This window comes from Microtus pennsylvanicus, chromosome 9 (genome assembly GCF_037038515.1).
Source record: "Microtus pennsylvanicus isolate mMicPen1 chromosome 9, mMicPen1.hap1, whole genome shotgun sequence".
Classification (NCBI taxonomy): domain Eukaryota; kingdom Metazoa; phylum Chordata; class Mammalia; order Rodentia; family Cricetidae; genus Microtus; species Microtus pennsylvanicus.
In genome coordinates this window covers 60,607,935-60,635,493 of record NC_134587.1, presented here as the reverse complement: position 1 = coordinate 60,635,493, position 27,559 = coordinate 60,607,935, and the positions used below count along the sequence as shown (strand labels likewise).

The window sequence follows — 27,559 nt, the reverse complement described above, 5'->3', positions numbered from 1 at the left end:
AGAGTGCTGGATGGTGATACAATGACCACTATAAATGTCAGCCAGGCTGGCTAAGGTTGGCCAGGAAGGGACAAAGGCAGCTGCAGCCTGAGAAGAGTCACCTTCTAAGATGGAGAAGTTCAAGGCTGCGATGTTGTTGGGGGGTGTCGGTGATGCACTCGGCTATGGGAACGTCTGCAGGGAGAACAGTGCTTTAGGCTCAATCCAGGAGGAGCTGCAAAAGACTGGGGGACTGGACAGCCTTGTGCTGTCGCCTGGAAAGTGGCCAGTGAGTGACAACACCATCATGCACATGGCAACGGCCGAGGCCCTCACCACAGGTAGGACTGATGGGCATACTCTGCCCCAGGTGCGCTGGGGTAGAAAGACGGGTGTGTGGCTTCCCGTGTTGATGACAAACCAGCACCAGGAACCTTGAAGGGAGTGCTTGGTGCCCCATGTTACCTGACACTGCTGCTGAAGCTGGTGATTTAATCTCCACCAGAGACCTGGAGCCTGACAGGCAGCAGGTCATGTTTCTCCTGTATGTCTTTGGGGACAGCAGCGTTTCACAGATGATTAAACTCCAGATTCTAAAGAGCAACTTCCCCTTGTTTCTGCTGTTGCACCACAAGCAAGCCTCTGGGAGCAGATCTGGGGGCCGAGCACAGGCAAAGGTTCTAGCTGTAAAGGATGAGGTGTCTTGTTCTAAATCTACTACAAAAGAATACTTATCCAGCTTGAAATTTGGGGTTGCATCTTGGTTCCAAATAATTAAGGTTAAAATATCCATCCGAGCTATTCAGTTTAGACATTGTTTATGTGTAAATGTTATAAGAAAGAGTAATTTGGATACAGGAGAGCAAGTGTTCAGCTAGGAGCAGGTCAGTGCTAAGATCAACAAGACGTTACATATATTTCCGAGAATAGTACATATACAAACATAGTGTGTCCTTCCTGTGCAGGGTGTGCTAATGTCCTGCAGGTCTGATAGCCATCATTGCAAAATGAAGGTCTGAGGGCAGCAGTTAAGCCAACAGATCTCACTTTTGCATTCACCATTCTGCTCTTCTGTCGTGAACATGCTCAGCTTAGTTCTGTGGTCACTGTATAGGAATGCCACCAATGTCACGTCCCTAAATAGAACTGAAGCCCGTTGATAAGATATGGTATCACAGCCTCTTGAAGTGGTGAAGCATCTTTCTGAGTGAGTATAATTATGGAATCCAAGTATTTATGGATTCTGCCATCACTGTATAGGAATCTCATCAGCTAGCCCCTGAGTAACTAGGGGAAAAGTAAAGCCTATCGCGGTACGATACAGCATCGCCGTATGTGAAGTAGTAAAACATTGTTTGGGGTCTTAAAAGTTTTTGGATTCCAAGTGTTTATTTCTTCTGATATTTTTGGTCATACTTGTGTGCCTTTGTAGTCAGTATTACAGCTCAGAGCCCACCATGGCTCACAACCTCAGGAGAGCATGACTTTTCCATCAAAACTGCAGTCAGTACTTTCTCCTGACATTTGCTCCCCTGGTACTGTGTAGATGCCTCTGCTCCCCCAGTGCTGTGTAGACACTTCTGCACAGCCACATCAAGGTCCTTGTCTGTGCTCAGTTCTGATGGGTGTTCTGTGTGTGAGTGCAGAGTGCTAGGACCGTGTCTGTCTCTGGGGCTTCCTCTGAGAGCCCCTGATACAGGCAGGCCCTGTGTAATGGCACAGAGTACTTGGGATTAGATCGATGGACCAAAGTCAACTCAAGATGAAGTATGCATATTTAGCAAGGTTTGGATCATTTTGCAGCATTGGTTTTTTGGTTTGGTTTGGTTTGGCTTTCTGAGGAAGAGGTGAGCCTCCCTGCCAGTCACCAGGAGTACCAAGCATGTGTTTCTATGTTGTGCCCTGTTATGGCCTCTCATTGTAGGTCATAAGAAAACACTTGTTGAATACCCCCTTAGTCAATCCTATAGATCAGAGGTTATCAACCTGTGGGTTGTATCCCCTTTGGAGATCAAATGACCCTTTCACAGGGGTTGCCTAAGACCATCTTGCATATTGGAAATTTAAACTATGATTCATAACAGTAGCAAAATTATAGTAATGGACTATAATAATTTTAAGGTTGGGGGTCACCATAACATGAGGGGTAGCAGCTTTAGGAAGGCTGAGAACTGTGGCTCTAGACACAAAGCACTTTTTCCCCTGCTCACTTAAACTCGAGGTTTTGACTTGAAACAGCCCAGTTTTTCGCAATTGTAGCCCACTTTAGGGGCTACCATCCGACTAATGGTAGGCACAACTCTTTGCAGCCCCTGCCCACTGCCTGTTTATTGTGGCCTGCTTCCCAGAGTGGGACCCCTCTTGGCGTATTTAAACAAGTGTCACTCGTGATTCCATCACCCAGCAATGGCGATGCAGTCTACAAGCCATGGCTTAGCTGCCACCACTGGCCACAGCCCATTCAGGGGCAGTGTGTGACATTCAGGACATGAGAGCAGAAACAAAGGCAGAGCCTACAAAACCTGTTGGTAGTGCTGCTCCTCACACAGGAGTGCAAAGACTGAGTGACTTCATCTCACCAGGTGAACGTCTAGTGAGCATGGGCAGTCACACCAGGCTCTGAGTGTGGCTCATCTCAGGACCATTTGCTCCAGGGCTCAGGCATCCAGCTCCACATTCCTGCCAGCTGCTGCTGAGCCTAGGAAAGCAGTGGGGTGCTCACATCCCTGCTCCTTAAAACCCTTGTGGCTGCGGGAGTCAAACAGAGCCACAGGATGAGGTGCCCAGTGGTGCTCGGCCACCAGGCTGGGGTCGGGACTCTAGATGATTTTATGCCACTGGGGGGAGCGATTTTGGCTGATTGTTGACTGCCAGGGCCAATCAGCAAGGCAGGGAGGGGAAGGGGCAGGAAGTGTCTCGGTGTACAGCCTACAAGGAACCTGAGACCAGCAGGATAAGGGTGCACCAGGCCTGCTCCTTCTCTTCCTTTCAGGGACTCTGACAGCTGAGATAGAGTTAGAGCAGACACAGGTCAGAGCCAGGGGGAGAGAAGGAGGATGCAACCTATATATAGGTATTTTACTTCAAGACCATGGCGTTTTGCTATATATATATCTCATAAGGTCGGTTGAGAGCTGCTGGCCAGTTTTCTAAACTGACTTACAGGATGGATAGGGAGGTAGGGAGAGGACTGTAGCAGTCAGATCAGGGTGTTGGATTTTTATAGACCTTTCTTACTCTGGAAAAGCTCGGTTACAGTCGAAGGCAGAGATTTTGTGGTATCTGGCCTTATCATTGTTTTAGAGGACTTGGAGAGGCCTGGGCTGCCAGGATGGAGGGGACACTGCCGTCGGTAAGCAGATAGCCCTGGAGAATCAGTGCCAGATGCTGTGGCTTCACCAGCAACCTGGCCAGGCACAGGTCCTGCCTCCCAGCAGGGGTTTGCAGGCAGATGAAGCTAATTTTATTCCTGTAGGGTTGCCGCAAGAAGCCTGGCTGGAACATGTGACACTCCCTCCTCCCAAACAAAGTTCTGCCCATCTTCTCCTGTCCCAGTTCCAAGCTAGGCATGGGCCCTAGAGGAAGAAGAACAGCAGGGCTACCTCCATTCCAGGGGCACCGAGGGCAGCATGGGAGAAAGGTTCATTCTCCAGGAGCCCACAGCTGTGGCTAAGCGGCTCTGCTCCCGATAGGGCAGGGAGCAATTGTGCCGGGTACTTCACTTCTCCCGGCAACAAGGAGTCTGAGGTTTCCAGCCTGCTCTTCTCTGGAGCAGGGTCACCAGCCCCTCGCCATGCCCCATTCGTCTCTTGCCACCCAACCCTCAACAAAGACGGGTCACCCGTGGCCACAAAAGGGCCAGTGGTTGTCTCCTAAAGGCACTTCTCCATCCTGAGTGCAGCTTTGACAAAGGATGAAAACCGCTGGTGGCCATGAGAGAGGGCAGGGGAAAGCACCACCCTCATGTTCACTGGGCATCTGAACTATGGCCTGCTCTCCAGAGGATCAAGCACTCCGGCCTCCACAGTCTGGGTGTGTGTGGCCTTTGTCTGTGGATTAATTTAGTGAGCAAAACTCTGGCTTTGCAGTCAGCACCCATCAGCTCTAGTCAGGCAAAGAGTCTTCCTGGAGAAAACAACGGCTATTCATGAAGGAGAGGCGGGCCAGGCCCCGTGCTGGCCAAAGGCAGATGCTCAGTACAGACTAGTTCTTCTCACCCCCAGTGGCTCATGACCTTCAGGGGCTTGACCCCTTCTGGTCTCCCAAACACACTTGAAGGGAGCAAGGCACAGCTTGGCAGTAACAGCCACATAGAGCCTGGGTTTCCCAAGGGGGTGGTGGGAGCTGGAGCTCAGTGGGATCACCCTGTCACCTGGTGTCCCTCCAGGTCAGTGAGGCTACTGCTGTGCATAGTGTAGCGTGACGTAGTTTGTTCTGAGTGGACAAAACCACTAGTGAAAATGAGGGTGGTAGGTGTTCCCTCGACTCTCAGGACACCAGTGTGGTGGTTTGGAAGAAAATGGCCCCCAAAAGGAGTGTTACTACTAGGAGGTGTGGCCTTGTCAGAGGAAGTGTGTCACTGCAGTGGGGGGGGGGCTTTGAGGTCTCCTTTGCTCAAGTTTCACTCAGTGTGACACTCAGTTCACTTCCTGTTGCCTCGAAACTACCTCTCCAGCACCATGTCTGCCTGCACACTGCCATGTCCTACCACGATGGTGATGTCCTGAGCCTCCACAATAAAGTGTTTTCTTTTATAAGAGTTGCCGTGGTCATGGTGTCTCTTCACAGCCATAGAAACGCCAAGACAACCAGACTAGGAGCAATGGTCTGCTACAGTCTAAAATGCAGCCAGGCAGCTGTGCAGTCACCAGACTTTCTGCTCTAAGCACACTGGTGCATCCTTGCCACCAATGGAAGCTGTTCCCATGCCCAGCACCCCCACTTTCCACCCTCACTGAATCTGTCCCCACCCCTTCCCCCACAGACTACTGGTGCCTGGATGACCTGTACCGTGAGATGGTAAAGCGCTACGTGGAGACCGTGGAGAAGCTCACGGAACATCGGCCAGACCCTTCCACTATCGAGGGCTGCTCGCAGCTGAAGCCAGATAACTACCTCCTCGCCTGGCATACGCCCTTCAGTGAAAAGGGTCAGACAGCTTTCTGTTCACAGAGCTGCTGTTAGGGACCTTGGGTGCCAGTGTGGGTGCTATCGTAGCATCCCCATATGTCTGGAATCAAATTCTTCGACAGGCAGGGCATCCCCTTGTCAGCCAGCCCTGCCTGCTTGCACATCTGTTAAAGACACTGTCCACAGAGGGGTTTTTGTTATCCACCACAGTTTACTTTAAGGGATATTCTCCTCTGCCTTTGCTTGAAGCCTATATTTAGTAAGAAGTGCCATCTGTGTTCACGGAGTGCAGCACACAGGCAGCCCCAGCTCTCCACACAGGAGCCTCCCCTCCCCTGCTGGCCCTTCTCCTAGTACCCCTGAAGAATAGGAAAACCACTGCCCTGCATTTATCCTGAAAGGGGGCAGAGTGGACATGTTGCAGTGTGGGTGCCACGGCTCTCAGCCCCCTCTCCAGCTCCATCAGTCTGGGGACCTGGGCTCACTCACTCTTCCCAAACAGCAGAGGTAGTTCCTGGGATGCCCTGAAGGGCACGGGAGCCACAGAGCACAGGAAAGACCAGGTCAGCTGCTCTGAAACCCCAGGTAGGCAGGTGCAGTAGAAGGTACAACAGGAGAAGTGTATGTAGCTGTTACCAGCAGGAGAGATCATTTGAACAGGTAGAAGCATGTCACTACCAAGAGCAGTTTAAGCGGGTGTAACAGGACTTTTCTTCTAGTTTCACTTCTGCTACTTTGATTTTTTAAAAAAACAGTTCTGTTATAGCCTGCCTTTACGGAGAACTCAAGGCAGGAACTTTAATCAGCCAATCACACAGTCAAATGCAGAGAGAAATACATGTATGCCTATTTGCTTGCTTGCTTACCTTAGCTTGATTTCTCCGCTTCTAAATGTTCAGGACCCCCTGACTAGGAACGATGCTGTAAACGGTGGACTGGGTCTTCCCACATCAATTAACTTAGCTAAGACCAACCCCAAAGATACGCCCATAAACCAGCCCAAAGTAGACAGTCCCTCACTGAGACTCTTTCCAGGTTATCCTGGATTGTATCTCATTGACAATTAAAATTGACCATCATAACTACCAACCAGGAAGACTATTGAATGGCAATGCCTCCTGGTCTGATATTCTTCTTCTAAAAGTCTTAAAGACCCATAATGACAATACACTAAAGCAAATGCTCAGAAGCGTGTGTATGCGGATGACCCTCGGCATCATCATTTGTACCAGCAAAAACCTGGAAGCAGCTTGGCGTCTCAGAAAGAGAATGGGAAAGTTAACTGCACAGCTACACGGTGGAATGCTGTGTAGCTGCTTAAAAGAATGAGGTAGCTCAGTGTGCTGGGGTGGAAATTCTCCACTGTGGACTGGTGAAAACACACCAAACAAACAAAAAACAGATTCTGCTGGGTGACAGTGGCGCACACCTTTAATCCCCGCACTCGGGATGCAGAGGTAGGCAGATCTCTGAGAGTTCGAGGCCAGCCTGGTCTACAGAGTGAGTTCCAGGACAGGCTCGAAAGGTACACAGAGAAACCCTGTCTCAGAAAATCCAACCAAACAAACAAAAAAAAAAAAACAAGATTCTAACTAGTCCACTACATCTTTTCCATAGTGTACATGGAGAGAGTTCATAGAGTGTGCATACAGGAAACTTCACAAAAGAGAGTAGAGAGGACCAGGCAGTGGTGGTGCACGCCTTTAATCTCAGCACTTGGGAGGCAGAGGCAGGCAGATCTCTGTGAGTTCAAGGCCAGCCTGGTGTACAAAGCCAGTTCTAGGACAGCCAGGACTACACAGAGAAACCCTGTTTCAAAAGAGAGAGAAGGAAAGGGAGAGAGGGAGAGGGAGAGGGAGAGGGAGGGAGGGAGGGAGGGAGGGAGGGAGAGAGAGAGAGAGGAGAGAGCCTTGACATCAGAAATAAAGAAAATTAGTGTCTTGTATGGAAGTGCATGGCATATGTGGAGTGCCCAAGGAGGCCAGCAGAGGACTCTCTGTCACTTGTGACTGAATGACACTGTTTTTAAAGAAAAAAGTTCCCAGGAACAGTGGCTATGTAACCAAACTCTGTTTTCCAAAAGAGGAATGAAGGAAGGAAAAGAGGGAGAAAGGGAAGACTGGAGGAAGCAGTCATATCTGGTTCAACGCTGCTTCTGAGATTCCCCAATAGACACGCATTATGATCCTACTGGGGATCAAGAGAAAGCCCATTGTCAGGGTTAAATAACTCCACTTTCTTGCAACCTGACCCATAGATCTCTTTTTCTTTTGTCTGGGATTGGGGGCGGTGTTAATTGTTTACTCATTTAATGATATTCTAATGGCATGTAGTTACCTAAACCTTGTACTTTAGGAATCAGGAATGCTGGACTTCCAGGGGCTATTGGGGGCAAACCTGAATTCAGGTGTCTATCACCCATTTAGGTTCGGGGTTTTGGGGGCAAACCTGAATTCAGGTGTCTATCACCCATTTAGGTTCGGGGTTTTGGGGGCAAACCTGAATTCAGGTGTCTATCACCCATTTAGGTTCGGGGTTTTGGAGGCAAACCTGAATTCAGGTGTCTATCACCCATTTAGGTTCGGGGTTTTGGGGGCAAACCTGAATTCAGGTGTCTATCACCCATTTAGGTTCGGGGTTTTGGGGGCAAACCTGAATTCAGGTGTCTATCACCCATTTAGGTTCGGGGTTTGGAGCTGCCACTAAAGCAATGTGCATCGGGATGCGGTACTGGAAGCCAGGCCGGCTGGAGACCCTTGTTGAAGTCAGTATTGAGTGCGGTAGAATGACCCACAACCATCCCACAGGTAAAGCGAGTACCGGACGGGCATGGATCCTGTTAGGATGATGTTCCCCTTGGAAACAGGATTGTCACTAAGTGTGGCCATGTTAGAGAGACGACACGAGGGGGAGAATTCTCATCATTCCTGTATCATACATGGCAGAGCAAAAGAGAGGTGTGGATCTTGATGGGAAGCTGGACTCTAGTCTAAGTAGGTGCCAATCAGTACTATGGGCTCCTGCCCTTCTCCATGGCCTGGCCTATGCTTCTCCTCTTAATATCTAGGTCCTGTAGCAGTCCTGGAAAGATGAGCGTCTCACCTCTTATGCAGAGAGAAGAAGCAGAGCTCACAGCTCTGGGGTTGGTGTTTGGACTCGAAAGCCCCTGGCCCAGGTGACAGCTGTCCCTCTCTTTCCCCCACCCTCCAGGTTTCCTTGGGTCCCTGTGCACTGCTCTGTTCGCCTCCTACGCAGTACAAGGAAAGCCCCTTGTACAATGGGGAAGAGATATGCTGAAGGCAGTCCCGCTGGCTGAGGAGTACTGCAGGAAGACCATCCGGCACATGGCAGGTGAGCCTGGCTTCCTGCCCCTGCTTCCCACTTGCCCAAAGCACATATGCTCATGTTTCACCAAGTCTTGCACCAGCTGCACAGAAGCTCTAGGTGCTCAACCAAAGGCAATGCCTGGAGAAGCCCTCAGTCAGTAAGCGAAGATCTGACTTCGCAACCGTCCTCACTTGGCCAAGGGCAGACACCTGCTCCGAATGGTACCAGGACCTCAGGGAGAAACACAGCCACACGCGTGGCTTCTTCCCCAGTAGCTTGAGGTCTCTAAGACACCCACACCTTCCACAGCTCCAAGCTGACACCAAGTGTCTAGTGTGACCGAGAACTGTCTCTGCCTTCATAGAGGAATGCATTGCCCCTACATTTTACACAGCCCCACCCTAGCCTGTACTTAACCAAAGAGATGCATCCGTGCCACACACTTCCATCTGTACCAAGATGGATCCCCGTGTCATGCGTCCCCAGAGACCACCAAAGGCATGTATCCCCACAGTTCCCATTGCCCTTGTTAACCCAGAGCCTGTCACCTAGTGGGCATGGTCAGTCTGTTACTCAAAAGTCCTGGATGCACTACGGCTTCCAGGGTTAGGGCGCGAAAGCAGCAAAGTATATCCCACCCTCCCCCACTTTACTCGGAGGTGCTGTGCGGTAGCCATAGATACAGATGCAGGAGCCCAGTGCAGGACCAGAAAACTCAGGGCTCGCTCCCCACATCACAGAGTATATGGAAGACCCTCTTACCCCATGCCGTTCTCCACTCTAAGGGAGATGCGTGTGAGTGGGCAGCGCAGGTGGCCCCACGTGTCCTGCTGTGCACCTAAGTGGGAGTAAACGTTCTAAAATAAGCCCTCCAGGGTGTTCTGAAAGAAGGGAGGGGGTGAACCTAGGGCCAAGGCTACTGCCCTCCAAAGCGGCCTGAAGCCGAATGACTCTTGGACAGTTCCAAGAGTCACGTCAAAGTCACCGCAAGATGGGGGAGGGGGCATGTTCTAGAGGATTCCAGAACAACTTTACAAGGACACATAACACACAGGAGGACAGCCACTTGGCCTCAGCACTGGAGGAAATTGGGCTTACCGGGTGGTGCCGGGAATCCTAGCTAGCTCATCTCTGAACTGCCTGTCCATCGCTTGCTTGGCCTCGACACGACATTTATTGCATTTATTTTTGCTTAGTTTAAGCCATCATTCCCTGGTCCCTCTGTCTCAAATGGACTTTGATGTCCCCTGAAGGTCCCCCAATGCTGCCTACAGCCAGCGGGCTGTTTCTCTCTTCTGAGCAGGGTCACCAGATGCCCCCCAAGACTGGAAGACACTTACTATGATAGAGCAGACCCTTACAACACAGCATTCATACTGCTAGGGAACACCCCAGGACTCCAGAACCCGGGTGGTTATTTTTCAGGTATGCCATCCATGAGGGCATGAACCTGAGAACAGAGTTCGCTTCCGGAAGATCTGAGGACTTGACTCTCTCTGGGAGGTGACCCCGGAGAAACAGTCCTGTTGTGTCTGTTTGATTTTAAGTTTGCTTAACTAGTTTTAGGAGCTCCTTAGAAATAACTTTCAACAGAACCTAAGTTCACCCAAAAAGTGTTGTTCTGTAAACATCCTTGGAGAGCATCCCCTGGAGCTCCCTCTCTAAGGGGTTCTGGGTCTGAAAATCTCCCTGCCTAGCTGCTCTCACCTGCTCCCTGGGTAGAGGCAGGCGGTGCTGCCCCACACAGGTGTTTTGCCTTTAGTGGTATTCAAACAGGCAGTACTTCAACTTTGTGAAGCCCAGCAGGTCCAGAATTCCAATATGCTAGTGAGAGAAACTGTCCCAGCACCTCCTGGCTTCTCTGCTGCAGCATCTGCTCGCCGCTGCCCCGCTCCGGCCCCCATAGCCCTTTACTCTCTCTGCTCTGTCCTCTGCTCTCGGCTGTCCAGCCATAGACAGAAAATAGGGTCTAGATCGCTATCCTGGGCTTTGTCCCCCAGACCTTACCACCCCTAAAGGCAGTCCCTATCCTCTGTTGCCTCCAGGGGGAGACAAGCTGTCACCCTTCTAGAGCAGGCACCGTCATTTCCTGCTGCTCCAAGGCTGCAGAGGGCTTGGTCATCTGTAGGATGAGTGGCTGCTGGCCACTGCCCAGCCAGTGCCCTCCTCATCTGATGCGCCAGCCAGAGGTGCTGCAGTTTCCTTGCGGCTTGGGTTTCAGACTATCAGTAATAACAAAACTTCCCCCCTTACTGTGCAGGTCCAGATTTAAGCTAAGTAAAACACAGAATTCCCTGTTGATTTGGCTTTGGGTTTCTGGGTTTCTTTAGTTTGGGGGCTTTCTTTGTTTTTCTTTTCTTTTCAGTGTCTTATGCATGCTAGGCAAGCGCTCTTAACCCCGGGCTACATCTCCAGACCTAATTAATTACAATTATGAATTCATAATTGTCCTGTGACCACTTTCTGCTTTAGAGAGCAGTGAAATAACCCGGGCACTGTTCTGCCTCCTCCCCATCTTCTGCGCTACTGTTGGAAGCAGCCACACCTATCATGGCACAGGCACTCCATCCCCCACACCCTCAGCGGGGAGAAGGCACTGCCTGCCTCCCCCGTCCCCGTGCCTACCTCCACCAGGTGCCCTCAACCCTCCTACTCTGTGCTTGCACCTAGAGTACCAAGAGCACTGGTTTTACTTCGAAGCAAAATGGCAGTTTTATCTGGAGGAAAGAAAAATCAGTGAAGAAACAGAGAACAAAGCCACCTTCCCTGGCAACTACGATGCAGAAGAGCGAGACAAGGTAAGTCCAGCCCTGGGATAGCCTGTGCTCCATGGGCAAGTGAACAAGGCTGGTGGGTGGACGGCAGCCACAGGGGTGGGCATGGATCTTTTGCTGGACACACACTGACCCACAGTTCTCTTCAGACATACAAGAAGTGGAGCTCAGAAGGCCGAGGGGGACGGCGCGGCCATGATGCCCCCATGATAGCCTACGATGCCCTCCTTGGTGCAGGGAACAACTGGACAGAGCTGTGCCAGCGAGCCATGTTTCACGGAGGTAAGATGCCCTCCTCTGTGGTGGATACTTCCAGAAGGTACGAAGCCCTGGAGCACTTCTCGGTGATTAGGGTCCACAGACAAGGGCTTCAGCCACAGACCTGGAACACAGGCCTCTGGAGTCTCTGATCACCATCCATGTACAACATCAGGGACATAGATACGGTCGCAGTAACATACTTTGGTGTGGCCCACAAGCCTGCCGGTCTCACGGGTGACCACTGTCGGAAGGACAGTGACCAGGTGCAGGGACTCTTCTCTTTCCAGCTGCTCACTCAGAGCTGGCAGGTTTCCCTCCACCCTGTGACACAGGCTCCCCCGCTCCCCTGCAGTTCTATAGCCCGCACAAAGCCGCGGCATTTTAGAGCGAGCTTCCTGGGTCTGGGTGAAATGCTTCTCCTCCTGAGGCCCATTGTCCCCTGGTGGCCCCCACTCTCGACAACAAATGGAGCTGCGTGGGTGTGGGTTATGACACTAGTGAGCCCTGTGTTTGTGGAGCTCTGCTGGGGCCGGGAGGTAGGCATCAGCCTCGTCATTTGTTTGCCGTTCCAGGTGAGAGCGGAGCCACGGGGGCAATCGCTGGCTGCCTGTTCGGGTTGCTGCACGGCCTGGCCAGTGTTCCAAGGGGCTTGTACCAGGAACTGGAGCACAAAGACAGACTAGAAGACTTGGGCACAGCCCTGCACCGCCTGTCCACAGAAGAAAAGTAAAGTGTTTCTGCCATTTCCCCTCCCAGAGGGCAGCCCGTAGCTGTCCAGGCTCAGACTTGGAGCCTCCCTTAGGAAAGGGTACACACGTGTGCTGTGTCCACACAGGAACACATGCCTCCCGGACCATAATTCCACTGTAACTTTCCCCTCCAGTTCCAAACCCTGTTTGCTATATAAAATACATTGTTTGTCCTAAGAGAATGTTTTTCCTCACCCTCTCTGAAGCCTGGCACAGAGCTGCCAATGCCTTTGGTTTGCTGCACACAAACCTCCAGACGCTCGGTGACAAGCTGTCTCTGGACAATTGGTGTATTTTATTCTGCCCCAAACCTGGTGCTCCTTGTTCACCTGCGTGAACGACACTAACAGCCATGGCCCTCCGTTTGAGAGCCTTCCTTGGTCTTTCCTGCTGCCTGGCTATGTATTTCTCCCTGCTGCCCCCTGGCACACTGTGAGGTGGGCATCGCTCTTCAGTAGGCAGATGTGTCTGTGCCTCCGAGTAGAGACCCTCGGTGGCTTCAGGATGTACCCAAAGCGGTCGTTCAGCCTGCTTGCCGTGTTCTAGTCACTAGTCGGGCAGGAGCTGACTTCCTGTGCCACATGCCGCATCTTCCTCTTGGTGGGTTAGATCCATGTAGGAGGAAGTCTCCGGCCACCGTGTCCTGTTCCACGGAGGCTCCCCAGGAGGGGTTAGCTGGGAGTATAGGGGAGGTGGTCACAGGCTCCTGTTACAACCATGGCTTGACATGGGTTTTTCTCAGTGAGTGACCAGTACGAAGCCAGCCACTGTTGACCAGATGGCTGGTGCTGGGCCTGGGCAGCAGGTCTGGGCCCTTCTTATTGGTGCTGTGTTGTCTCTGAGGAGAGCCAAGGCTCTTTGCAGTGAGAAGCCGGTGAGGCCCCTGGAAGCTCTGCCTGGGGAAGAGCTAGGGCGGAAAACCTTCATCTGTGGAAACTGCACAGGTTCTAGAATGCAAATTCTCTATGGGTCTCACGTGCTTCCATGGGATGGTTGAATGCAAGATGGTAATGTGTCTCTTCTCCTCTGTGATAAGGTGTCCAAACAGACAGTAGGACAAGTGACTTCAGGCCGCTGGCACAGGCTCAGTGATGTGTTAAGACTTCTGAGGTTGCTCTGTCCTGGGTACCTTGTTTCTTCTTCCTCAGTCCCAGGCATGTCTGGGGCATCGTAGTTATTGTCCCAGAGGGAAGAGTAGAGTTATACGGTGCTCAGATCTTTGGTGTCCAGCACTGAGCAGGTTGTGCGTGTGCATGCGTCTGTGCATATGTGTATGTACATGTGTGTCGTTTGCTTCTGGGTACTGAACAATAACTAAACTAACACGCTTACTGACCAGGAACAGAGCGACAGATAAGGGGGAAACCGTGCGTTATCTACTTCCACTCTGCTGCCTAAGCAGCCCAAAGCAATGGATGAGAATTAACGGAAATTCCCTCGGGAAAATAAACCCTGCTGGGGTGCGGTAAGATGGAGCTTTCCCTAGATAAGCACACTTGGCATTTTGAAGAGCACCCTCCTGTCCCTGGTGGCCTTACCCTGAAGGTGGCCTCTCCTGTCTCTGTCCTTGGTGCAGAAAAGTGGCCCCGATAAGCAGCGTGTGTACAGTAGTTTAGGGTGGAGGCCTGCATGGGCTCCATCTTATTCACTACTGGTCCTCTGTAAGTAAGAATCAGGAATTTACAAAGTAATGATGAATTAGAAAGCCTGAACTAGAGTGAAATCCGCAGACTTGTTATCAATGCCCCCCAGTTTCGTATTCCCATGACAGATAAATGCAGCCCCGAAAGGTTCAGTGCAAGCCTGGATGGCAGTGGCTGGGCCAGCATCCCCTGCTAGACACGTGATGCTAGCTGGCTTTGTTCTGAGCACAGGCGTGCTGTGCACACAGAGCCTCAGGACTCAGGTACTGTTGAACGGTGGCATGTAGGAGACACGATCTCCCCAAACTTCTGAGCCCAGTTCATTTCTTATGCATCCTGCCAGAATTTTCCTCTGGATCTATCAGTATTGCATATAGGGAGGGCATACGTGTACACGTGTGCTGTGTATACCTGATTCCTACCATACAAAGGATTAGAGTAGCTGTATATGTACACCCTTGCTCCTGGCTTTTCCCACTAACATGGCTTATCAGTCTATCTTCATGTATGCATGAGAGTGTACATATACACATTCCAACTGGTCCTCCACGGGATAAGTATGTCATAGTTCATCTACTCAGAGCTGAACTGAATCTTAGATTGTTGTGGCTTTTCTGTTCATTTGTTTTTTGTTTCAAGAAAGGGTCATACATAGCCCTGGCTAACCTAGAACACGAACAGATATCTGTCTGCTTCTGCCTCCTGAAATTAAAGGAGCCACCACCCCCAGTTATGCTGTTCATATTCTTGTTTTGTTTCATTGAGATAGGATTTTACTGTGTATGTGAGGATGGTCTCAGACTCGGATCCTTCTGGTTCACTCAGTCTTCTGCATCTCTTGTACGAGCAAATTCATCCCTACAGGTAGCGCAGGAAGCCGTGTTTCATCCTAGGATGTCTACTTTCCTTTCCTAGTTCTGAAATTGTGGCACAGGCAATGTTTTCTTGTCCCCTAGTTTTATCCTTGGAGTGAGGAACAAGCTCTCCTTGCAGGCACTGTACTTTAGACTAAGCGTCATGTGCCCACTTCAGCTGGTGTGGGGCCCACACACAAGGTCACACATCTGCACATTAGATTTCAGAGGGATCGGTGTTTCTTATGCCTGGGTGACAAACTGGGGTGACTTACAGAAAAGTGTGGGTCATGGCTGTAACCTTCGGTGCCGTTCTCTGCCTAAACCAAGGGCAAGCACCCTCTGTTGGTCTAGAGGCGTGGGCATGTGAGCTGAATCTGGGGCTGAGACTGAGAAGCAAATGTCCAGAATGATCCTGTGTGTTCTCAAGAACATATGTGAACTTGTGCTGTGGCTTCCCAGCAGAGAGCCGTGTTCCCAAAAGAGGAATGTGTATCATAAGGACAAGGCTGGTCAGGAGACACAAGGTCTAGAATTCAGGTTAATTTAGATTCATTTCCCTAAAATCTCTGGAGACAGAGAAACACAGAGAGAAAGAGCACATGGTGGAGAGAGAACCAAGGCCAGGGCTAGCTAAGTGCTCTATCACTGAGCCATAACCCCAACCCAAGGTCCTTCATTTATATTTGAAATCATTTTTCCAAGGTTTTTATATCTGAAAGCCAGATAAGAGGTGGGCATTATGGACGCCATTCCTTTCTAACACTTGGTGGGAGTAAGTCAGCTAGACAAGATGACAGACTCCTCGGAGATTGACAAAATTAGATTCTTATGCATGTGGCAATGGTAAACACTCATAATATCAGTCCTTTGGAGGCAGAGGCAGGAGGATCACAAGTTTGAGGACAGCCATAGCTATACAGCTGGTACAAAACCAGAGCTACAGGGCAAGACCCCATCTTGGATGGAAAATAAAAACCAACAACAAACGAGACAACTGGCAAAACTTATGTAGCCCCAGGTTCAAATACCCCTTTATGACTCACAGGCGGAGTTCAGCCAAATGCCAGCTGAGCTGCAGCTCTGTTTTGGTGCCTGGCTTTCCCAGTCTCGCGGTAATAACAGCTCCTACTGCTGAGCATGAACTTCCCTTAATCCAGGCTTTCCATGAGGTCGGTAGCGTTGGTGAGCCTGTTTGCAGGCTAGAGATCCAGGCTGTAGAGACCAGAGGGTCTCCCTTGGGACGGAGCAGTCAGAGGAGCTTAAATCCAGTGTGACAAGCCACACTTTTTGCTCTGCTCCCGGCCCAGGTGGCCTCTGCGCCTCTCATAGCCTCCCCTTCCTGGAGGGCAGGCCGAGAGCATGGCCTGATGGACCAGTGCCCCGGGCTTGAATGTGGGTGGAAAACCCTGAAAATGTCTAATCTGATGCTCAATTCGAATGTCTGATTAAAATCTCCATCATTAAAATCCACCCCAAATATTCTGTTAGGCTGGAAATGTCTTTTAGGTCATTGAGCTAGCATTACCTCTTTAATGTTAAAACTGATCCGGGCTAATTTATGTGTCCCTGTTAAATAGAAATAAGTTGAGAGACCACTCCGAATGTTCTAAATAAAGAATTGTTGTGGGTATGAAAGTGGGGGCTCACACCCTCAGGTGGCCACATCATAAATAAGAGACCAGTGTTATAGAAAGCACGGCCACCAGTGCACGGAGCTCTGACTTTGTCCTGAATGTCATGCTGAGTTCACCACAGACTTACTTGTCTTTAAGTCTTTTGCGATTGTCTTAAGGCCAGAGGAGGTGGCCCCCAAATCAGAGCCTCTTACATGACCCTTTGGGCCACATCTACTCGCCCTCCCACGATTCCTGTGGGGTGTCACTCAGGACCACTTCCCTCTTCCTTGGGCTCATGACTAGCAGTCCTGGTAGTGCCAACTTGGAGAGCATCTACCTCCACAGCGCTCACCCCAAAGCCCGAGGAAGCTCTGAAACCCTCTCAGGCCCCGTGGTGTAATCAGCGTCCTTGACTCCCTCTTCTTACAGCCTGACTTTATGCTTTTGTTTCTCATGCCCTATCTTGATTGTTTTCAAGTCAATCTTTCCTCCCTCCCTGCCTCCTTTCTTTTCTCCCTCTTTTTGAGATAAGTTCTCAAACCCAAACTGCCCTCAAAATCACAATCTTCCAGCCTCCACCTCCTGAGGACCTGGACGACAGATGTACACTGTCATGTCTGGCCCCAGAGGATTTCAAATGTGTTTTTAAAGCCAGGTGTGGTGGGTCACACCTATAATTTCAGTTCTTGAGAGGCTAATCCAGGAGGATCACCACAAATTTGAGTCCAGCCTGAAGAGTAAGTTCTAGGCTAGCTAGCTTTGGCTACAAAGTGAGAACTATCTCAGAGAGAGAAAGAGAGAGAGAGAGAGAGAAAGCCACAGAGACACAGCTACAGAGACACACAGATGCAGAGATACACAGAGACAGACACACATACATTTTTTCTGAACCTCTTAACAAACCTCAAACTGTGTCCTTATTTTTTTTTGTCATAAATGTTTTCATGAATTTTCTGAACAAGCATGTTCTTCTCTCACCACCATAAATCAGAAGGGCTGGCCTGGCTAGAATTCTGATGTCCTGTGTACTAGCACGCTACTCTGAAATACTATGATGGTTTATGTTCTACAGCTTGCCGATTGTCTCACCACGGCCCCTTTTAATTTACTTCTCTGTGCCACATCCTCACCACACAGAGGTCAGGAACCTGCTCGCCCGTGTCTACTCTCAGCCCTTCACCTGCCACAGGCTCTCCAAAGCAGCACGATGCAGTAGCTGTCTGTCTACAGAGTAATATTCCTCAACCCAGGTGATGGCTGTCCTCTGTCCCTCACAGCCTGATGACCAGACACTGATCTATCACACCTATAGCCACACATGTTGAACCCAAGTGCAATAGCAGGGCCCCCATGACCAAGGCAACCAACCATCAATCTAGAGACAAGCCTATTCTAGGATAGCACTGACATACAGATTCCGATTCAGGATTCCAGCCATAGCCACCCAGTTGCACAAAGGACAGAAGTCAGCACATATCTACTGCAGAGCTCCCCTGGACAGTAGTCACTGTTACTGTGAGTTTACAGATGACAGGCAACAGGCAAGACTAACACTGGCTCCATGGTTCATCCTGGAACAGTGACACGGAGCATCTCACAGACACTCCCCCTGAATCCCTCACTGGGTCTTCTGGGTTGTTTGGAAAGTACTCGTTCTCTTAGAGATATGGTTTTCATCATTCATAAACCTAACATTAGACCTGCTAGTAACATATCAGAATCTCCACTTTAAAAGGCCCCATTATTAATAAAACCAGTCTTAGTGGACTGAGCGTAGCTCAGTAGCAGAGTGCATACCTAGGAAACACGAGGCCCTGGGTAGGTTCCATCCCAAGAGAACCTGAAAATCAGAGTGCAATCTCACTTATAAAAAGTAAAAATGAAGCTGCATTGCGTCTCTCCTCTAAGTCTAACTTGGCAGTTGCATACAGAGCCCTTGGTCACTGGCTCGGGAACCGGGCCCTCGAGACAGATGGTTATCAGTCCGCGGAAGTTGATCAGGACTACACAGCACCGAAAGTCCCTGTGTGGGTGCCTTGCTTGATGACCAGACACTGCTCAGGCAAGGCCACTGAGGCAGAGGAGCACTCTCTGCCAGAGAATGCTCAGAGCAGAGGCCAGTGACCCTGGCATAGCCCCTGACTATGGGGCAGCCCAATGAGACTCTACTGGTCATAGCTGATGAGGAATTGGACTGACCCAAGGCTGGGCTTGAGGTCTGTTGTCCTCTGTCTTCAGTAAAAGTCGTGTTGGTGGCATTCCTTAGGACTGAGCAGACTGGGTGTGTCCTAAGATGATTGTCCAGTCTCCCTTCCAAATGACCTTGCCTGCCTGCTATTGATGCCTAAATTAGGAAGGTTTATGGGTCTCCTGTTTGTGTTGGCCATGGAGGGGAAGATTCTGTTCCATCCTGGGCCAGCCTCTACAGCTCATCCAAGTACCTCAGGGATGTGGAAAATGGGCTTAGTCTTGTCTACACACTGCCACTGAGCAGAGTGTCTCACACGGGCAGCACAAGGCCCCCACAAGCTATCCTGGGCCTTCAGTATGAGTGTGAGGATGCTGGAATGTTCTGGCATAGATTAAGCCAGAGGTACCAGCGGCTCTGAACTGGGGTGGGTGGGAGGACACCACAAGAGATAGCGTGGACCTCAAGAGACAGAGCACAGAGAAATCTCCTGAGGATTGTGGCATAGGGCTCACAGCTAGGACTGACACCTTGAGAGGGGCCCTGAAGTGAAATGTCTCTGGAGGGTGGGCAGCAGCTTGCCAGGGGAGAGGGAAGCTACACTGCCAGGGAGGAAACAGATCCGTAGGCTGGCACTGGAGCAAGGGGAGCAGAGGGGTAGAAGGGGCTGGCCCAGAGGCCGCTTGCAGTGGCCTCACAGAGCCAGGTGAGCCAGGTATCTACAGGGGCCTCACCACTCCATCCACAGGCGTCTGCCAAGGCTGGCCCTCATGCTGGGACCTTTGTGGGCACTGGAGTGAAGTGGAAGAGAAAACAAACTTCCTCCACATGAAGCTTTTGTTGCATTAGGGGCTTGTGGGTAGAAATAGAATGTCTCTTAGAATCGCACCAGGAACTCAGTGGTCCCGCAGTGACAGGTTATCTTGAGGAAGTGCTAGGGAGCAGCTGTGGGGTGCTTGCAATCGCCCTGAGGGCCTGGCACAAGCTGTTTCAAGGACAGAATGCCTCAGGCAGATGAACTGAAAGCAAAGATCTCAAGGTGATGCGGGGCCAGAATTTTATTTCCTGAGGCTTTCTTCGTCACCTTGTACCTGCCAAAAGTTGGGAGAACATGAAAGCCAGGGTCCAGAAGAGGACAGAAGCTCACTCATGCCACAGTGCATGGCCTGAGGGATGCTAAGCAGAGAGAGATTTACACAAAAGAAGAAATTTTGGTTAATAATGATTGTTAAACACAATTTTGACTGATTGGAGTGAGCTGTGAAAGCCCCCTTTATTCCTCATTTACAATGCAGACACCTTCTCCTGCTGTAGGTCTACGGCATGACAGGGCCACAGCATGACACGGCCACAGAGTGAAGGTCACGGAGTGAGGGCCACGGTGTGACAGGGCCACAGTGTAGCCCACCAGAAAAGAACTTAAGTACCTGCTCTAATCTGCTAATCCTGGCTCATAACCCTTAGGAAAGTGTCTGCCTGAATGAAAACACCTGAGATTATCGTGGGAGCTTTGAGGAACCTTGTAAGACTCCACCCAGAGCTGCTAGCTAAATCCCCTTTCCGTGTCTGCCGAAGAAGTCAGGCCGAAGGCCGCAAGTGGCCTCAAGTGTTGGTCCCTGGTGATGAGCAGGTGATGAGCTGTTGGGCAGCACCTTGGCCATGTGCTGGCTGCTAACATGGGATGTGCATGGCTTGGGCCCAGACAGCCAAGCTGCGTTTAGACACGCTAACTCTCTTGATCTAAGGAGACTTGGCAAGCCTCCCCAAAAGTGTCCTGCCTACCCAGAGCAGAAGGCAGTGTGGAACCCTGGCATGGGGCATGTGGAGAGGCTACATCATCCCTTCTGTGGTGGGAGAAGCTGGACAGTTAATGCCAGCTGGGTTTCTCATGTCTCCCTTTAGAGCATGGGCTCAGGCAGAGGAACTTGGGAATGATACTCAGTGCCCTGCGTGGTTGGGCTCGTGGCCTTTAGTCAGTCAGTCAGAATATCTTCGCTCCCTGTCATCAGCATGGTTATTTCAGTCATCGCAATGACTCACCTGAGAAGTCGTTAAGACAGTTGAAATAGCCTAGCTGGCCTCACAAACTGTATGACCACAAAGCTCCAAGCAGGTACACAGGCCCTTTGAGCTTCTTCACAGCACTGAGCCAGGTGAGTTTATCTGCATCCCAGGCCTGGGGAGCAAGACCTCCATGTCTCCACAGGCTCTGTGGCTCCTGGGAACTCTTGTGGCCCGGTGTGGGGCACCTAGTTGGGAGCTGGTAGTGCTAATTGCTAAGCTGCTCCTGGAGACTGTTTAGTGAAGTGTGTATAGGCCAGTCCAGACCCTGCTGGAGGGTATGGAATTTGTCATTGCCCATGTGTGAACTCAGCCTGTGCTGGGTTCCAAGCCCCACTTGAGATCCTATGTGCTGGTACTCATAATGGAACTGTGGGTACATCCTGAAACCAGACCCACAGAGGATGGTGGCCCAAGAAGGACAACATAGGAAAGGTGTGACGGTACCCAGTCTAGGGCAAGTGGATGGGAGATGATGTTGTCCTCAGGACAGCACAAAGAGTAGCCAAGACGAGCAGAGGCTACCGGGTGTGGCCGGCAGTGGAGGATTCTGGTCATGTGGCCTATGGCCATCAAGAGCATGGACACTGTTGGCTGTCAGGTTCAGTTGTGTGCATGTGAGGCAGGCAAGCCTGAAAGAGGGGCGGGGAATGATTCCTGGAGCCAGTGACAGTCTGACACGTCTTAAAGCTGTAGGGCCCAGTGGCTGTAGGGAGCATGAGCCAAGAAGGCTCCTGTGTGCCCAAGGGGCATGATTAATAGGAGGAGGAATTTGGGGTCTAAGGGCTTAGTTCATAGGCATGCAGTGTGCCTGTGTGACCCAAGATATCCAGACAGAAGCTTGTATCTAGGCAGCTGACAAAAGCCAACCCTGAGATGTAGAAGTTTATGACCTCATGGTCAGTTCCCAAATGCCCTGGGAAAGGAAGAAATGCCACCCACAACTAAAACTAAGCCACACCCAAGACAGCACCGTCTTACCTGAGAGGCTGGAGATCTAGGACCCCCTCACACACATGCATCTGTGCACAGATCCCCTCAAGCCCAGAGGCGGCACATAGCCAGCCCCACCCCCGCCCCATTCCCTCTACAGCTGTGAAGACACACAGATGGCTTTGCAGGGAGCACAGACCCCCAAGAATCTCTCTGCCAATGCTATCCGAGGAGGGTGAGCCCCCTCCGGTGAAAGGAGGTCTCTCTCCACCAGGGCATCTTCCACGGGTGACCAGATGAGTCTGGAGAGACGTGTCCACAGGCCATCTGGATGGGAGACAGACCAGGCAAGCAGGACCGTGACACCCAGTTGTCACAGGGACGAGCCTGAGCTCTGAGTCTGCTGTCTTCTCAACTCCGAAACAGGCCACTCGGGGCCTAAGGGAGTGTTGGGGCTGCCACAGGATTGGTTTACTCTGCAAGGAGACAGAGCAGCCGCTTCCTGGTGGGCAGGATTGGCCTCCGTGTCCTGATTACTCAGAACAATAGCGTTCTTGGTGGTGTACGGCACAGTTGCTACTTAGGCTAGTTATTTTTACCCTGTGGTCATTGCCGTGGGCCGTGCTTACTCACACCCCAGAGGCTTTGGGAGTGTTCACCACGCAGCTCTTGTTTAATACCCCTATTTCTATGTCAGTTCTCCCAGTGCATGCCGGTCTCAGGCGTGGAGAGCGCCTCCTTGTCCCAGATCAGCCCCAATAGGACCTGACTCCTGAGAACCAGCCCCAGGGTCCTCCAGGGGCTCTGATGCTGACTTAGCTGTGATGAAACACCATGACCAGAACAGCTTGGCGGGGGCAGGAGAGGGGGGCTCATTAGGCTTAGGCTTCCTCAGCAGTGTCCTTGTCTAAGGAAGTCAGGGCAGGAACCTGGAGGCAGGAGCTGATGCAGAAGCCATGAAGGTGTGCTGCTAATGTACTCTTACTGGGGCTGCTCCTCATTTCTTGCTCTTGTTTATTTTAATAGAAGCCAGGACCAGCAGCCCAGGGGCAGCACCACTCACAATGGGGTGGGCTCTCCCCCCATCAATCACTAAAATGCCCGGTAGATTTGCCTGCCTACAGCCTATGTTATTCAATCGAGACCCCTTCCTATCAGGTGTGCCAAGGTGACATAAAACTAACCAGGATCAGAGGAATCTTTCAGCCGGGCAGTGGAGGTGCACACCTTGAATCCCAGCACTGGGGAGGCAGAGGCAGGTGGGTCTCTGTGAGTTCAAGTCCAGCCTGGTCTATGAAGTGAATTTCAGGACAGTCAGAACTGTTACACAGAGAAACCCTGTCTAGAAAAAACAAAAAGAAAAAGAGTAATCTTTCAAAATTAACAATAAAATATGTGACCATTGTTTTTTTTTTAATTTTTTGTTTGTTTTCCTACAGCTCCAAGAACAACAAGATTTTCCGAGAGAAGAGGGCCATGGACTCGCAGACCCTGAAGAAGAAGATCAGCAGGACCTGTGACGAGGCAGCCCGCAACCTCCTCAACAGCCTCCTGCTTTATGTCTTGGACAGGGAAGATGGACCCCAGAAGGCAGAAAACAAAGCAACTGGGGCCAACCGCCCATCCCAACTCCAAGACATGGGCCGGAGACCCACACGGTTCCAGCTTCTACAGGCTAAGTTCATGGGCACCGGCCGGGAACCCCACCTCAAGAAGACCCGGGAAGTGGGCCGGCTGATCTCCAAAGACAAGCAAGGACCTGGTAAAAGTTTTGTAAACGCCACTATCAACAAGCTCTTAGAAAAGTCCAAGGAAGGAGCCAACGGTGCCAGCCAGAGGACCCCAAGCAGTGAGAAGCCGAGGTGGAGCCCCTCGAGCGGGAAGAACACTGTAAAAAACATCCTGAAGAAGTTCTTGGCTGCAGAGGAGAAGGAAGCTAAGGAGAAAGAGGAACGCCAGAAGCCCCCTGCCCAGCGGCCTGGAGCTGCCAGGGGCCTCCTGCCGCGGATTGTGGGCCGGAGCTCCATCCTCTCCAAGCTGAGAGAAAGATTTGAGCAGAGCGGCTGCCTGCACTCAGAGGCTGGGGTGTTGCCCCTGCACAGGGAAGGACGGAAGAGCAAGAGCCTACAGAAGAAGAAAGAGCACAGGCCACAGGTGCGGGTCCTCCACATAGCCACCATGGCGACCAGCTGTACCAGAACTCCCCCTGCCCGGTTTCTGGCCTGCACAGCTGAGCCCCTGCCAGCCCTCAGCATTGCCACCATTGTCTGCAGCCCCCAGAGTTGGTTGTCCCATTGTGCAAAACTTAGTCACGCGGAGTCCAGACGTTGGCCCACTGGAGAAAACGTCATGTCCTCTGACACAGAAAACCTGGAACCCAGAGGAAACAAATCACCAGGACTCATGAACAAGGAGCACCAGGAACAATTAAAGTCCTCAGTGTCCCAGGCAGTGACTTGTGTGGATAGTCATGTGGGTGTGAACACGGATTTCTCTGGCATGCCTACCAAAGGCCAGGCCCTGCCTGGCTATATACCGGCATTGTCCCCACCTGGACTAGACAGCTCCAGAGATACTGCCATAGTCGAGAAGGACAGAACAGCAGAGCCCAGCACACAGGAGGTGGCAACTGGCACCCAGGGAGTGGAGGATGACATAGGAGAGACCCCTGAAATCACTATGACTGTGTACAGCTCCGAGGATGAAGAAGAAAGGACACCTTCAGGCTCAGAAAGAGAGCCCTTCTTTGCCATCCAGAGGCACCTGCCGGAAGAGGAGGCAGTGTCACAGGTCCCCTTCCTAGCCCCTTTAGCGGTCCAGGCTGAGCGACGGGCACAACCCTCCATCAAGTCTCCACAGATAACAGTACAGCTTCCTGTCGTTCACGAAATGCCTGCTTCCTCTGGGCCCCTGCAACATGCGACGAGTCACGAAGACAATCATTCTCAGGTTCTGAGAGGAGAGGAGAGGACTGAAAATAAAGAAACAGCGTTTTCCGCTGTGAATGAGGACAGGAGGGGTTCCCAGGCCCCAACAATATTGAGCCAACCCTGTGGGAGGCCAGGGAGTCCCCAGCCTGCGGCGGAAGGTGGACACCAGGAAGACGTAAGAGATGACACCCATGCGGATGGTGATGCCTCACAGGTGTTCCTAATTCCAATTCCTTCGAAATCCTTTCCTGGTGGAATAGAGAAAAACCACGCCCTTGAGGAGTCACGGGACCTCGGGGAGTGCGGTGGCTCTTCAGAGGAGAACATCTCTGACCTCAACAGGGAAAGGCATCTATGTCCAGAGTCACAGGAAGCCCCTACCACTAGCCATGGCACCTCAAGTCATCCCACTGTTGGGGGACGATATGCAGGAGTGGGCACCAGCTCAGCCTCTGGCCTCCAGCAGGGGGTGTCCCCCACAGTGCTGGTGTCACCTCAGGACTGTGCAAAGCCCGAGAGTTCTATAGCATTAAGCAAGAACATCCAGCTTGGGCAGAAAGAGTGCAGAGGGCCCCCGAACAATTCGGCTTCACCCCCAAGCATCACTCAGGAAAACATCAGCAGTGATTTGGGCAGTAACAACCAGTCTGCATTAGATAAACAGCCTGTTACAAGTATCCAAGCCTCTGGGGAGGTGGCAGCTATAGGGACTGTCACTGGTCTTACAGTACCACAACCAAGTGGTACCCAGAACCCTGAATACAAGATCATAGCATGGTCAGCTGGTGCTCAAGACACTGAACACAAGACAATACCACATACGGGTGACTCCAAGGATGCTGAACACAAAACAATACCACATACGGGTGACTCCAAGGATGCTGAACACAAGACAGTACCACATACGGGTGACTCCAAGGATGCTGAACACAAGACAGTACCACATACGGGAGACTCCAAGGATGCTGAACACAAGACAATACCACATATGGGAGACTCCAAGGATGCTGAATACAAGACAATACCACATACGGGTGATTCCAAGGATGCTGAACACAAGGTAATACCACATATGGGTTACTCCAAGGATGCTGATCACAAGAAACTGCCACAGACAAGTGGTGCCCAAGATATTAAACACAAGCCACCGTCATTGGCAAGTGGAGCCCAAAACAAGGCACACAAGCTGAAACTACAGCCACATGTTTGCCAGGATGCTGAGCCCAACACAGCGCCACATCCAGGTACTTCCCAGGAGACTAAGCACAAGACAGCACCAAGGCCCAGTGGTACCCAGAATGTTGAACACAAGACAACACTACAGCAAGATAGTACTCAAGGCACTAAACAGGTGACACTATGGCCAGGTGGTACCCAGGATGATGAACAAAAGATAACACCACAGCCACGCAGTGCCCAGGACCCTGAAGACAAGGAAGTATCACTGACGGGCGATACCCAAAATGCTAAACACAAAACAACCGTATGGACAGGTAATGCCCAAAACCCTAGTCAGAAGGTAACATCACAGTCAGGTGGTACCCAGGATACTAAATACAAGATAATGCCACAAGCAGATGGTACCCAAGACACTGAGCCCAAGAAGACAGCATGGGTCGGTGATGGCCAGGATGGTACACAAAGGCCTGAAAACAAGACAATGCCATGGTCTGCTAGTGTCCAGGACTACAAAGACAAGAAAACACAAAAATCCAGCAGCCATCCTTTGGTATCAAGCAGCTCCCTAAAGGATGAGAGTAGAGCCACTGAAGGAAGCATCTCCAAAGACACGGTGCAGAGCCACCTCCTCATGGCGGCAGCCCTGGCTGTTCAGCCTGCGGAAGCTGCAGTTTCCTGCCCCGTGCCGATTGAGTCTCTGCCAAGTGTTTCAAGTGAGCCAGCACTGAGGAGAAGCAGTTCAGATAGAGAGAACAAAATTACAGCCACAGAGAGCATAACATCCCCAAGACCACAGAAGTCTCTGGGCCACTCACAACTGCTCCCTGTGGGCCAACAGGACCTGGACAGGAGGTCCCCTGAGAGAGAACACTTGTGTGGAGAAGCACACTCCCCTATGCACCCTCTAAGGCCAGCGTCAAAGGGGGAGACCAGGCAGGTGGTGCCAGCCTATGGTCCAGAGTCCCCTATCCTCACCCAGAAGGCAGAGCACAAGTCTGGACTCCAGGCAAAAGGCTTGGGAAGGGAAGCCAAAGAGAGTCTCCCAACCCAGAGGGACATGGGTAGGCCACAGAGTCACCTTGGATCAGAGGTAGCTGGTACAGGGCATTCAAGATTACACCAAACTGGACAGCCTGATGTGCTGTGTGTGGCAGAGCCTCATGAAGAAGCATGGGCTTCTCAGGACCTAGTAGGGAACAGAAAGATTCCAACGGAAGAGAGTCCCAGCTGGCACAGGAACAGGGGTCAGGAGCATCCCCTGGGACCACTGGGGAGGCAGGAAAGGAGTCCAACTCAAGGAGACAGCCTTCAGGCTGACAAAGCCACCCCAGGGAACCCGAGGGAGCCTTGTGGTCTGCCTATGCAGAAACAAACCCAGAGTCAGGGACAGGCCAGCCAGCCAGTACCTCAGGCCTGGGGACAATCCGAGAGTACACCTGAAGAAGTACCCACTGCTGGCTCAGGTGGGGAGCCTCCAAGTGTGGACCCCATCCTCGGCAGTCAGCAAAGCCTAGGTGTCCTGCACCTACCCCAAGAAGGCCAGTCCTTGGCTGGAAGCAGGACCACAGTCTGTTCCCTCGACACAGCAGATAACTCTCCCTGGCTCGCATCTAATGCTGGGAGCCAACCGCTCTTCCAAACCCTTGCCCAGTCTGGCTCCCCAAATGCCCCTAGGGCAGAAAAAGACCTATCGGACCACAGGCATCACAGGTCGGTGCACTTTGCAAAATACCGTGCCCAAAGCTTCAGGGACCAGAAAGCCTTCGAGCTGTCCTTTAGGCCTACAGTCCTCAGGGCCAGTGATACCTCTGAGCCCCCAAAGTGAGGACTCACGTGGAGCCAACATGCTTGTCTCCAAATGAACGCGACTTTGAGCATCCCCTGCAGAGAGAATGCAGATACTAGCTTCCCCTGTTTTCTCTCACTTTACAT

General features: G+C 51.5%; 1 protein-coding gene across 1 annotated transcript; it reads left to right on the top strand.

The window, feature by feature from the left end:
- Adprhl1 (ADP-ribosylhydrolase like 1) lies at positions 1 to 27,559 on the top strand. Its single transcript, XM_075986206.1, has 8 exons — positions 1 to 320; positions 4,964 to 5,128; positions 7,791 to 7,916; positions 8,320 to 8,460; positions 11,107 to 11,234; positions 11,360 to 11,492; positions 12,044 to 12,197; positions 22,958 to 27,559. Exons 1-8 carry the CDS (start codon positions 110 to 112, stop codon positions 27,450 to 27,452), a joined length of 5,553 nt encoding a protein of 1,850 aa, XP_075842321.1. The 5' UTR covers positions 1 to 109; the 3' UTR covers positions 27,453 to 27,559.